This window comes from Ambystoma mexicanum, chromosome 11, assembly GCF_040938575.1.
Source record: "Ambystoma mexicanum isolate Mex_15411 chromosome 11, UKY_AmexF1_1, whole genome shotgun sequence".
In the NCBI taxonomy this organism is placed as follows: Eukaryota; Metazoa; Chordata; class Amphibia; order Caudata; family Ambystomatidae; genus Ambystoma; species Ambystoma mexicanum.
In genome coordinates this window covers 393,902,221-393,915,440 of record NC_090934.1, presented here as the reverse complement: position 1 = coordinate 393,915,440, position 13,220 = coordinate 393,902,221, and the positions used below count along the sequence as shown (strand labels likewise).

Genomic DNA, 13,220 nt, shown 5'->3' with positions numbered 1-13,220 from the left:
AGGACCATCCTTTGCGGTGGGCCAGTCTGAGAGGGCACATCCCTCCTCCGTGATGTGTCTGTTAAGGGGACGTCCCTCCCTGTGGACATGTCTCAGAGGACCATCCCTGGCAGTGGGCCAGTCTGAGAGGGCACATCCCTCCTCCGTGATGTGTCTGTTAAGGGGACGTCCCTCCCTGTGGACATGTCTAAGAGGACCATCCCTGGCAGTGGGCCAGTCTGAGAGGGCACATCCCTCCTCCGTGATGTGTCTGGTAAGGGGACGTCCCTCCCTGTGGACATGTCTAAGAGGACCATCCCTTTCAGTGGGCCAGTCTGAGAGGGTCCATCCCTCCTCCGTGATATGTGTGGTAAGGGGACGTCCCTCCCCGTGGACATATCTAAGAGGAACATCCCTGGCAGTGGGCCAGTCTGAGAGGGCCCATCCCTCCTCCGTGATGTGTTTGGTAAGGGGACGTCCCTCCCCGTGGACATATCTAAGAGGACCATCCCTGGCAGTGGGCCAGTTTGAGAGAGCACATCCCTCCTCTGTGATGTGTCTGGTAAGGGGACGTTCCTCCCCGTGGAAATGTCTAAGAGGACCATCCCAGGCAGTGGGCCAGTCTGAGAGGGCCCATCCTCCTCCGTGATGTGTCTGGTAAGGGGACGTCCCTCCCTGTGGACATGTCTAAGAGGACCATCCCTGGCAGTCGGCCAGTCTGAGAGTGCCCATCTCTCCTCCGTGATGTGTCTGGTAAGGGGACGTCCCTCCCTGTGGACATGTCTAAGAGGACCATCCCTGGCAATGGGCCAGTCTGAGAGGGCACATCCCTCCTCCGTGATGTGTCTGGTAAGTGGACGTCCCTCCCTGTGGACATGTCTAAGAGGACTATCCCTGGCAGTGGGCCAGTCCGAGAGGGCCCATCCTCCTCCGTGATGTGTCTGGTAAGAGGACGTCCCTCCCTGTGTACAAGTCTAAGAGGACCGTCCCTGGCAGTGGGCCAGTCCGAGAGGGCCCATCCTCTTCCGTGATGTGTCTGGTAAGGGGACGTCCCTCCCTGTGGACATGTCTAAGAGGACCATCCCAGGCAGTGGGCCAGTCCGAGAGGGCACATCCCTCCTCCGTGATGTGTCTGGTAAGGGGACGACCCTCCCTGTGGACATGTCTAAAAGGACCATCCCTGGCGGTGGGCCAGTCTGAGAGGGCACATCCCTCCTCCGTGATGTGTCTGTTAAGGGGACGTCCCTCCCTGTGGACATGTCTAAGAGGACCATCCTTTGCGGTGGGCCAGTTTGAGAGGGCACATCCCTGATCCGTGATGTGTCTGTTAAGGGGATGTCCCTCCCTGTGGACATGTCTCAGAGGACCATCCCTGGCAGTGGGCCAGTCTGAGAGGGCACATCCCTCCTCCGTGATGTGTCTGTTAAGGGGACGTCCCTCCCTGTGGACATGTCTAAGAGGACCATCCCTGGCAGTGGGCTAGTCTGAGAGGGCACATCCCTCCTCCGTGATGTGTCTGGTAAGGGGACGTCCCTCCCTGTGGACATGTCTAAGAGGACCATCCCTTTCAGTGGGCCAGTCTGAGAGGGCCCATCCCTCCTCCGTGATATGTCTGGTAAGGGGACGTCCCTCCCCGTGGACATATCTAAGAGGAACATCCCTGGCAGTGGGCCAGTCTGAGAGGGCCCATCCCTCCTCCGTGATGTGTTTGGTAAGGGGACGTCCCTCCCCGTGGACATATCTAAGAGGACCATCCCTGGCAGTGGGCCAGTTTGAGAGAGCACATCCCTCCTCTGTGATGTGTCTGGTAAGGGGACGTCCCTCCCCGTGGAAATGTCTAAGAGGACCATCCCAGGCAGTGGGCCAGTCTGAGAGGGCCCATCCTCCTCCGTGATGTGTCTGGTAAGGGGACGTCCCTCCCTGTGGACATGTCTGAGAGGGCCATCCCTGGCAGTCGGCCAGTCTGAGAGGGCACATCCCTCCTCCGTGATATGCCTGGTAAGGGGACGTCCCTCCCTGTGGACATGTCTAAGAGGACTATCCCTGGCAGTGGGCCAGTCCGAGAGGGCCCATCCTCCTCCGTGATGTGTCTGGTAAGAGGACGTCCCTCCCTGTGGACAAGTCTAAGCGGACCGTCCCTGGCAGTGGGCCAGTCCGAGAGGGCCCATCCTCTTCCGTGATGTGTCTGGTAAGGGGACGTCCCTCCCTGTGGACATGTCTAAGAGGACCATCCCAGGCAGTGGGCCAGTCTGAGAGGGCACATCCCTCCTCCGTGATGTGTCTGGTAAGGGGACGACCCTCCCTGTAGACATGTCTAAAAGGACCATCCCTGGCGGTGGGCCAGTCTGAGAAGGCACATCCCTCCTCCGTGATGTGTCTGTTAAGGGGACGTCCCTCCCTGTGGACATGTCTAAGAGGACCATCCTTTGCGGTGGGCCAGTTTGAGAGGGCACATCCCTCCTCCGTGATGTGTCTGTTAAGGGGACGTCCCTCCCTGTGGACATGTCTCAGAGGACCATCCCTGGCAGTGGGCCAGTCTGAGAGGGCACATCCCTCCTCCGTGATGTGTCTGGTAAGGGGACGTCCCTCCCTGTGGACATGTCTAAGAGGACTATCCCTGGCAGTGGGCCAGTCCGAGAGGGCCCATCCTCTTCCGTGATGTGTCTGGTAAGGGGACGTCCCTCCCTGTGGACATGTCTAAGAGGACCATCCCAGGCGGTGGGCCAGTCTGAGAGGGCACATCCCTCCTCCGTGATGTGTCTGGTAAGGGGACGACCCTCCCTGTGGACATGTCTAAAAGGACCATCCCTGGCGGTGGGCCAGTCTGAGAGGGCACATCCCTCCTCCGTGATGTGCCTGTTAAGGGGACGTCCCTCCCTGTGGACATGTCTAAGAGGACCATCCTTTGCGATGGGCCAGTTTGAGAGGGCACATCCCTCCTCCGTGATGTGTCTGTTAAGGGGATGTCCCTCCCTGTGGACATGTCTCAGAGGACCATCCCTGGCAGTGGGCCAGTCTGAGAGGGCACATCCCTCCTCCGTGATGTGTCTGTTAAGGGGACGTCCCTCCCTGTGGACATGTCTAAGAGGACCATCCCTGGCAGTGGGCCAGTCTGAGAGGGCACATCCCTCCTCCGTGATGTGTCTGGTAAGGGGACGTCCCTCCCTGTGGACATGTCTAAGAGGACCATCCCTTTCAGTGGGCCAGTCTGAGAGGGCCCATCCCTCCTCCGTGATATGTCTGGTAAGGGGACGTCCCTCCCCGTGGACATATCTAAGAGGAACATCCCTGGCAGTGGGCCAGTCTGAGAGGGCCCATCCCTCCTCCGTGATGTGTTTGGTAAGGGGACGTCCCTCCCCGTGGACATGTCTAAGAGGACCATCCCTGGCAGTCGGCCAGTCTGAGAGTGCCCATCTCTCCTCCGTGATGTGTCTGGTAAGGGGATGTCCCTCCCTGTGGACATGTCTAAGAGGACTATCCCTGGCAGTGGGCCAGTCCGAGAGGGCCCATCCTCCTCCATGATGTGTCTGGTAAGAGGACGTCCCTCCCTGTGGACATGTCTAAGAGGACTGTCCCTTGCAGGGGCCAGTCTGAGAGGGCACATCCCTCCTCTGTGATGTGTCTGGTAAGGGGACGTAACTCCCTGTGGACATGTCTAAGAGAAACACCCCTGGCAGTGGGCCAGTCTGAGAGGGCCCATCCCTCCTCCATGATGTGTCTGGTAAGGGGACGTCCCTCTCTGTGGACATGTCTAAGAGGACCATCCCTGGCAGTGGGCCAGTCTGAGAGGGCCCATCCTCCTCCGTGATGTATCTGGTAAGGGGACGTCCCTCCCTGTCCACATGTCTAAGAGGACATCCCTGGAAGTAGGCCAGTCTGAGAGGGCCCATCCCTCCTCTGTGATGTGCCTGGTAAGGGACGTCCCACCCTGTGAACATATCTAAGAGGAACATCCTTGGCAGTGGGCCAGTCTGAGAGGGCCCATCCCTCCTCCGTGATGTGTTTGTTAAGGGGACGTCCCTCTCTGTGGATATGTCTAAGAGGACCATCACAGGCAGTGGGCCAGTCTGAGAGGGCCCATCCCTTCTCCGTGATGTGTTTGTTAAGGGGACGTCCCTCTCTGTGGATATGTCTAAGAGGACCATCACAGGCAGTGGGCCAGTCTGAGAGGGCCCATCCTCCTCTGTGATGTGTCTGGTAAGGGACGTCCCTACCTGTGGACATGTCTAAGAGGACCATCCCTTCCTGTGGGCCAGTCTGAGAGGGCCCATCCCTCCTCCGTGATGTGTATGGTAAGGGGACGTCCCTCCCTGTGGACATGTCTAAGAGGACCATCCCTGGCAGTGGGCCAGTCTGAGAGGGCCCATCCCTCCTCCGTGATGTGTATGGTAAGGGGACGTCCCTCCCTGTGGACATGTCTAAGAGGAACATCCATGGCAGTGGGCCAGTATGAGAGAGCACATCCCTCCTCCATGATGTGTCTGATAAGGGGACATCCCTCCCTGTGGACATGTCTAAGAGGACCATCCCTGGCAGTGGGCCAGTCTGAGAGGGCCCATCCTCCTCCGTGATGTATCTGGTAAGGGGACGTCCCTCCCTGTGGAAATTTCTAAGAGGACCATCCCTTGCAGTGGGCCAGTCTGAGAGGGCACATCCCTCCTCTGTAATGCATCTGGTAAGGGGACGTCCCTCCCTGTGGGCACTTTTTCTGCACAATCAGTCCCTTTCCACTCGCATCCTTGTTCTTTGCTAACACACAGCCCAATGCTGGCGATAACTCATTCCCGCTCCCCATCTTTTGCAGCTCGGAGACGATTACTACCCTCAACACATTCTTGTTTTCTGTTATTTTACTGTGTTCAGCCCTTTCCTGCTTTTTGCCATTCTTCCTCTTAGCAGTTTACAGCACCCTGTCATCACTAAGGTTGGCACCACAGCTGCCACCATTCTCTGCCCACTCCTGCTTGCAGTCCATCCCCACTCTGTCCTTTTACGAAGCTCAACCCTTCACCCCACTCCCACTCTCTATCTTTCCACTTCTCTCATCCCTTCACTGCTCACAAACCACTCCCACTTCTCTCTGCAATGACCACTCACAGCCAATTGCTTCTCCCAGTCTTTCACCGCACACATTCCTTTTCCGCTGTCACATTCCTGATTGAATTTCTGTTTTCCGTCCTTTTGCAGTTTTGGTAGTCGCAACTTCTGCCACCTTTTGTTCTACATCTCTCTCATTGCTTTGCTGCTTTCCATGTCCATGATCTCTGGCTAGTCTGACCACTTGTCGCGTTACCCTTTCAAGATGGCTGCCCCTCTGCCCTCCACCTGCCCTCCACCTGGTATGCTGCTGTCTCTCACCCACGACCTGGATGGTGATGTTTGCTTGGTCATCCATGTTCTCAATTTGGACGTGAACACTGTACTGGCCCGAGTTCTCGCGCTCTGCCTTGCGAATGAAGAGGATGGTGTCGGTGTCACTGTTTCTGATCCCCACCTGCTTGGGGTCAATAGGTGCCCCATCCTTCGTCCAGGTTACCTGCGGTCTTGGCTTCCCCTGTAACACAAAGATAGGCTGTGACTCATGCACAAGCATTGGGCCCAAGGAGGGTTGCATACAGGTGGTAGGCGCCTGTGACAAACAGTTGATGTATGTCACCAAAAAAGGTTGGTACTCACAAAGCAGGTGGTGAACATTACCCAATCAAGATCACAATCACATGGGGATGTCTCCGAAACAATGCATGATATGTCTCTTGCAACAACAAGGGGATATCTGTCAGAATAGGAGGGGCTGTAGCACATGCCTAAGGGTTGTCTCTTACATCATGGCCAGTTGTCTTAGTAGAAGGGAGGATAGCTCTGGGGCAATGCGCCCATCTTGGAAGCAAGGCTACACTTAGCAGCATGGGTTCGACACCCAGTCCTGGACCCACGTTTAGAGGCTAGAGTCTGGCATGAAGCAGGATAGAAGAAACCAATGTAATTTGTTTTTTACGGTCCAGGGGTCGGATCTCCGACAACCACAGGGGTTGTCTCTCGGATAATAGAAAGGATTGTCTCTAGCTCAATAGCAGCGGATGACTCTTTGCATTAAAGGAGACAGAAAGGTACAATTGTTCTGAGGAAACATTGTAACTTTGCTTGAAACAACCAGGGATTGTTAGCCGTTTGGACCAAGAGAGAAAAAGGCGAAAAAGCTCTCAAGCAAAGCAGTGGTTGAAGTGGGCGGGAGCTGTTGGGTGGCAGTGCTCCTCTACTTTTTTTAATTACGTTTATCTGTTCCTATACTTGTATTTTAAATACAAAACGTTCCTGAATGGTTTCGTTTTTAAAATAAAAGTGTAGGAAGAAGTTGAAACTTACACTTCGGTGCACTGCACTGAACGTTCCCTTAAACAGCAGGCGCATGTGCTTGGGGGTTTGCATTGTGCGTGGGAGGGGGCGTGGTGATGGGGTTTGTGTGGAGCGGGGGAAGGCCAGTAGGGAACATAGTTCCACTACGTCTTTTTGTACACTTCGACCACTGGAGCAAAGGTGTCTTGGGGTACTACAGTGGAGGCACCTGAATGATTAACACCAAGTCAGCACATCTGTCTTTGACTGCTAACGAATTCACACAGTGAGTGACTCGTTCTTCAGCAGCCTACAGTGCCCGAAATGACTGGAGAAGCTTGAGCCATATCGACCATGAATGTGACCGAAGAGTCTCTCAGTGGCATCTCATCTTCCATACAATAGATACTGAGTCAACTGCATGATGTGTCCACCTGGCCCCTCTACTCCCTGCCACCTGGTACAGCTGTACCCTTCCTCTGTGGCCCTCTGTATCCTACCTGCCCGCTGTACATGATATCTGTTTTGTTAACTCTGTAAAGCACTCCGTTATGTATCTGTATTGGTGTATACCTTTGTAAAGCGCTCCGTTATGTATCTGTATTGGTGTATACCTCTGAAAAGTGCTCCGTTATGCATCTGTATTGGTGTATACCTCTGTAAAGCGCTCCGTTATGCATCTGTATTGGTGTATACCTCTGTAAAGCGCTATGTTATGTATCTGTATTGGTGTATACCTCTGTAAAGCGCTCCGTTATGCATCTGTATTGGTGTATACCTCTGTAAAGCGCTCCGTTATGTATCTGTATTGGTGTATACCTCTGAAAAGCGCTCCGTTATGTATCTGTATTGGTGTACACCTCTGTAAAGCACTCTGTTATGTATCTGTAATGTTGTACACCTCTGTAAAGCGCTGCGTTAAGTATCTGTATTGGTGTATACCTCTGTAAAGCGCTCCGTTATGCATCTGTAATGTTGTACACCTCTGTAAAGCGCTCCGTTAAGTATCTGTATTGGTGTATACCTCTGTAAAGCGCTCCGTTATGCATCTGTAATGTTGTATACCTCTGTAAAGCGCTCCGTTGCTTCTCGAAAGCTAGGTCTGCGTTCAATAAATACCTCAATAATAATAATAAAATGTGACCAAGACTTGACAGCTACCTTCCACGAAATGTGCCGATAGTCAGTGTGTCCTAAACACATCACACAGCAATGCATAGAAGTGCCACTCAACAAGGTCGAAGAGATGCCCGCCTGTAAACAGCTGCAACCGAAAATGAATTGTTTGCTAACTTATACTCGTCGAACCAAGGAAGTGGGTACGGAGAAATAGTCCTGCAAAACACTATTTGCTGAAATTGTTTCTTACAAGTCCATTACTTCCGAGTCAAAGAAGAATGATAGTGACGCGAATGCCACACATTGAGGGCGGCCGGGTGTACACTTAACCCCCTTTCCCTTCCGGTTTTTCTCTTGTAACTGCACTAGGAATTTTTTTTACCACAGCCTTGTGGCTGGGTGAAGCTGGATGCACCCTTTGTTCCACTCTGTGATCATCAAATTCTTTCATACTAAATCACAAGTAAGTAATAATTACATTTTGGAGAACGTGGGTGTTTTTGGTAAAGGGGATGCATATAAATATTTAAGCATGTTCTCTTTTCCACTACATGTACTGAATCAGTAATAAACCTCTTCGAGTGTTGTTATATGTGCATTTGGTTTCCTGCTAAAGGAACTTTAGCGACTGATACACTTAGCAAATGGGGTGGGCTTCTCTGACAACTGCATTTTTGTTGTGGCCTCCACGCACATAAACGTCACACAGCCGTGCCTGCAATCATGTACAGCTGCAACAAGAATTGGCTGGACATTTAATCTGATTCATGTATCTTTTATCTGGAGCCCTGTTGTACATACGTAGGTTCTGATACAATCAAGCATGTGTAAAGCACGGTCATTAATATAAACTGGCTCTTAGGAGCCCGGGGTTGATGCCAGGGTGAGGAGTGGATCACAACAATAAAGGGAGCCTGGTATACTCATGGTCCTCCAGCTAAACAACAGGTATATATAAAAAATGGACCGGGAGACAGAGGATTGTAAGAAACCAATCATTTTTACAAAAAATATCAATTTATTTTCATATATAACAGTTATTTAGAGGTATTCAAATATCAACTCAATTAAATTGTACCAACATTGGATTAAAAAATCAAATTGTACAAATATACATACTGACTCATTTTCCACTCAATCTACTCCATCAGACATACTCACTCATACATACATACAATCATGTTTCTCCACAGTACGTTTTTGATCGGTCTTGTAATATGCATGACCATATAACAAATGTTCACACATTTATTTTTACACCCCCTATGTATACTGATGTGTCTATTCTGCAACAGATGTTGTCGACACATGTTTCAATCGAAATTAGCGTGCCTAAGACTCTGGCCCTCAATTCTCTCCAACCTTCTTCAGGACGGAAGTTGATGGCTTGTTGTTACTCACTTCTATATATATGGAATTGGAAACATCATCTCCAAACCGATTCTTGGAGAAGGTTCAAGACTATGGAAGGGTGAGGAGTGGAGACATAGGGCACACATGGGCGCTCAAATGGGGTCAACCGTAAATGCAAATGCATAGGGATAGCCCACAGTGATGGGCTTGAAGAGTTTCATTGCACCTGGAAACATCAAGGCAATATGCCACTTGTATCTAAAGGGATTTGCAAAAAAAGGGGCGCAGCATGATAAAGAACAAGAGGTGCAATAAAAAGCTATCACACATGGGCAGGAAGGTGCAGAAGGAGAGCTGCAGTAAAGCACAGAATTGTACAAATGATTGATAAATGGTGCAGCAACAGTGCTTTCACAGGCTCTAGTGAGTACTCGATTGAGACATACTCTTAAAGGGGAAGGTTTGGAAGTGTGTGCAGCAAAGCCCAGCCCACTTGGAAAAGCACAATGGTTGGGGGGGGCAAAGAGATGTAGCTCTTCTGGATTCAGTGGTTAAGTTATGTGGGTTATCACATGCTGAGGGATGCAGCACTGGTTGGGTTTGTGCGTGATGTGGTTCAGTTGTTGGGGTGGTTTGGTGTAGAGTAGTTTGAATGTGGGGGTTCGGGTGTGGAAAGGTTTCAGATGCACATGTGCTTGGGCATGGGATGAGCTTCGAACAGTTGGGGGTGCGGGTTTGGAAGAGTAAGGTTTCGGAGAGTGCATTACCTGAAACGGAATCACAATGTTCACCGTCTCCCCCACTTTCTTCAGCAACTTCTGTCTCAGGAAACGTGGCAGCCAGATCTTGGGTCTCTCTGTGAAAGGAAAACAGAGGTGGGGTGTAAGCATTGGTGGAAAGATGGCAAGACTTGCGCACCTGTGTGAAATGGGAGGAGTGCACCGGAGCATAAGAGTGTGTGTGGTGTGAATGCCAGTGCGTATCAGTTTGTCATTGGTGGAACTCTTCAACTAGTTGCCCTTAGCCTCGCTTCCTCCAGGCTCATAGGTCGTCCTGTCGCTCAATCAATAATGAATGACTATCAGAAAAGCGGGGTGGTAGACGGTGCCTCTGGAACAGGTGGATTAGGATCTTCTAGTAGAGGATTCACTACAATGAGTAGCTCGTGTTTACTGAGGTATCCTGACCTGTTCCCTTTACCCCACATTTATAATAATAATAATAATAATTTGGCATTTATATAGCACTACGAACCCTCAGGTATCTGAGCGCTGCTTATTATTACCCACGTTGTGTGGTGCTCATTTATCGACCCCGGAAGGATGAAAGGTGGAGTTTGGCCCTGCCGGTATTCAAACCTGCGTCAGCAGGCTCTGCACAGATGTCAAAGCGAGCGCTTTACTCACTGTGCTATCAGCTCGGCTATAGGACCAGTTTATAGGAAGATTCTCATGCTGGGCGGGGTAGCCTATGATATGCTCTTTAAACCATGTATTTGTCTTTAAGTAGAGTTTGACTAACTGAGTATATTATCGGTAGCTAACATCCCCAATGTAGCGCTTACAATTCGCATGGCACTACACATCTAGAGAAGCCGCTTTGAGCCTCGAAGCATGAGCATGCATCCCACTAGGAGCATAAATGCCCACCTTAATGTGGCATTCTTGAGTGCAAGTAACCACCCAATGAGCAATCAAGGTCTTCCTCACCAGGATGGGTCTCAAGCAAATTAGATGTCCATTGTGTGGTGAATGCAGACCTTAGAAGCTCTTTGAAGGCTCACATTATGCTAAATTATCTCTGCTTATGAGAGAGGATCTAGAAAAAAGGAACACAAACAGATCTCCTGACTGACATGGAAATCTGAAACAAAAGTGTGGGCGACAAGGAAGAATGGGTCATAGGAACAGCCCTTTGCTTACGTATAGCTTGCTGTGTAGGGCTCACAGAAGGAGAGGGCATCTCATTCCTTAATCCTCTGAGCAGAGACAACAGCAAGCAGTAAGACACTTTTCCAAGCTGCCAGTGTAAGGTTATCCGTAACCCTGTGTCTAGAATGCATCTTGTCCAGAGCACAAACTGCAAGTGGCGGTTCTGACGGGAAAACAAATACAGAAGTGCTTCAAAGTGAAGTGTCAAGGCTACTTTCATGATGAAGGCATTGCTTCCAAGGTTTCCACTCAGTGCCAATTTACAAGACTCCACCTGGGGGTAGAATGGGCCAGGTCGAATATGGAGGACATGGCATCAACCAGGGAACACATTGGGTGGTAAATCTGCTTTGAAAGGTTTCAGGATGTGAGCATATGCTCTATTTGTGTCGGTACAATATCTTTGTATATGTGAAATTAACCCAGTCATGTTGCTGTATACAGCGCAGCATATCCAGCGGTAGACATTGATAGCACCAGTGCCTTGTTTCTCTTTCCGCAGTGCTCCAGCGGTAGACATTGATAGCACCAGTGCCTTGTTTCTCTTTCCGCAGTGCTCCAGCGGTAGACATTGATAGCACCAGTGCCTTGTTTCTCTTTCCGCAGTGCTCCAGCGGTAGACATTGATAGCACCAGTGCCTTGTTTCTCTTTCCGCAGTGCTCCAGCGGTAGACATTGATAGCACCAGTGCCTTGTTTCTCTTTCCGCAGTGCTCCAGCGGTAGACATTGATAGCACCAGTGCCTTGTTTCTCTTTCCGCAGTGCTCCAGCGGTAGCCATTGATAGCACCAGTGCCTTGTTTCTCTTTCCGCAGTGCTCCAGCGGTAGACATTGATAGCACCAGTGCCGTGTTTCTCTTTCCGCAGTGCTCCAGCGGTAGACATTGATAGCACCAGTGCCTTGTTTCTCTTTCCGCAGTGTTTGACACAGGCCATTCTTCGTGACTGCCCGGTACTGTTAGGCATTGGTGGAATTATTCTCCATTGTATTGGCTTCTTTTTGTCTTGCCAGGCCCAGTTTATTAGATAACCTCCGCTCTTCCTCTATGGCAAAATGCCTGACTTGTGGAGTTCCTCAGGGTTCTTCCCTGGTTACCTCCCTGTGTTTAACCTGAATGCCCACCACTTGGCAGCCCCATTCTTATCCTTTGGGCTGATCCTTTTCAGTGATGCTGATGAAATTAAGTTGGTGTGTAGGTTTGGTTGTAATCAGTCTAAACTCTAGTGTGTCTAATACGTTCCTTTGTTGACTACTGCCCGTAGAGCAATGGACGACAGACAAGTCGCTGAAACACAATGGCATCAAGATGGAGATGCTTTATTAAGTACTTCTAATTTCAGGCCATCTTCCTCGGGGCCCTGCTGCTTCTCGAGGTCTCTTATTAAGAATACGGGAGTTCTCTTTCACTACAACATTGGAATGTTAGCTGCAATTATCAACAATGGTTCAGCAGAGGGCCTTAACCATTATAACAAAGCTTGATGTTTCACTCTCAATGTTTTGCATGAATGCTTAGTGTCTTGCTTAACCAAAATTCCACCTTAATATTCGCTTCAAAGTCCGAAGCACCGACAGTTAAATGCTATTTGTAACCCATTTTTAATCCGTTCTTTTGATTTTGCCATAATATAATGTTATGGCAGCCCTTCGGGGGAGGGCTGTAGCGGGTGCTGTCAGCACTTATTCTCTGTTTGCACTCTCGGCTTCGCCTCATGCCAGTGTGGTCCGATAACACCTGTTAAAGCCCTGCCCACTTGGCCGTAATGCCTTAATATTAGTGTCTGTGTGTGTGTGTAAGTATATTATTTTGCCATCATGCGAGTTTGAGGGCGTATTCTCTTTATCTGTACGTCTTTTTTCACTGTCTCCTATGTAATACGAGTGTTTGAATGCATATTATATTACATCAAATGAAAGAAAAACAGCTTATATTATTAAAAAAGAAAAACACAACTCTAATATGTCTCCCCTGTGATAGTGATTTCTCATCCTTGATGAATAGGGGTTGACATCTTCTTCACTGGCAGAGTGGAGTAGGTGGGTTCTGCAACTGATGGTGCTCCGCCCCCAAAGCGGAATCCCCAAAATTCTGCGTCTACTGCATGTGCTAAGGTTGGCAGTGATTGGCCAAAATGCTATGCATGCCAACAATTCTGAAAGACAGAGCTCCCAGCCACTCTCTCACCCTTAATACCCTTCAAAGGCTGAACAGGTGCGACTGTCCCATGCAGAGCAGTTTCTAGCCAACTTGGTGCCCGGGGCGAAACATAAGAATGCGCCCCCAGCCCCCCACTGGCACACGTCACTCCCAAACTTCACTTCTATTGTGCGGCAAAACCCCTCAATATGATTAAATAATTGCTATATAAATGAAGCTGGTTTCATTACATTGTAATTCAAGTAGTTTACAGAAGAATTCTAATGTGAAAACACAGCTGTTGCTGCCCAAGTAAATGGTTTTTCTGTCAGCTGCTCTTAGGGAAGGCCTTGCCTGAATGCAGTTTC

At 50.1% G+C, this 13,220-nt stretch overlaps 1 protein-coding gene across 1 annotated transcript in view; it reads right to left on the bottom strand.

The window, feature by feature from the left end:
- Positions 1–13,220, bottom strand: part of MYBPC3 (myosin binding protein C3) — a 278,233-nt gene that overhangs the window by 19,419 nt on the left and 245,594 nt on the right. The window contains exons 28-29 of the mRNA XM_069623114.1: positions 9,552–9,640; positions 5,338–5,533 (exon numbers count right to left, since the gene is read on the bottom strand). Coding sequence (XP_069479215.1) covers positions 5,338–5,533; positions 9,552–9,640 — 285 coding nt within the window. The remainder of the gene's footprint in view (positions 1–5,337; positions 5,534–9,551; positions 9,641–13,220) is intronic.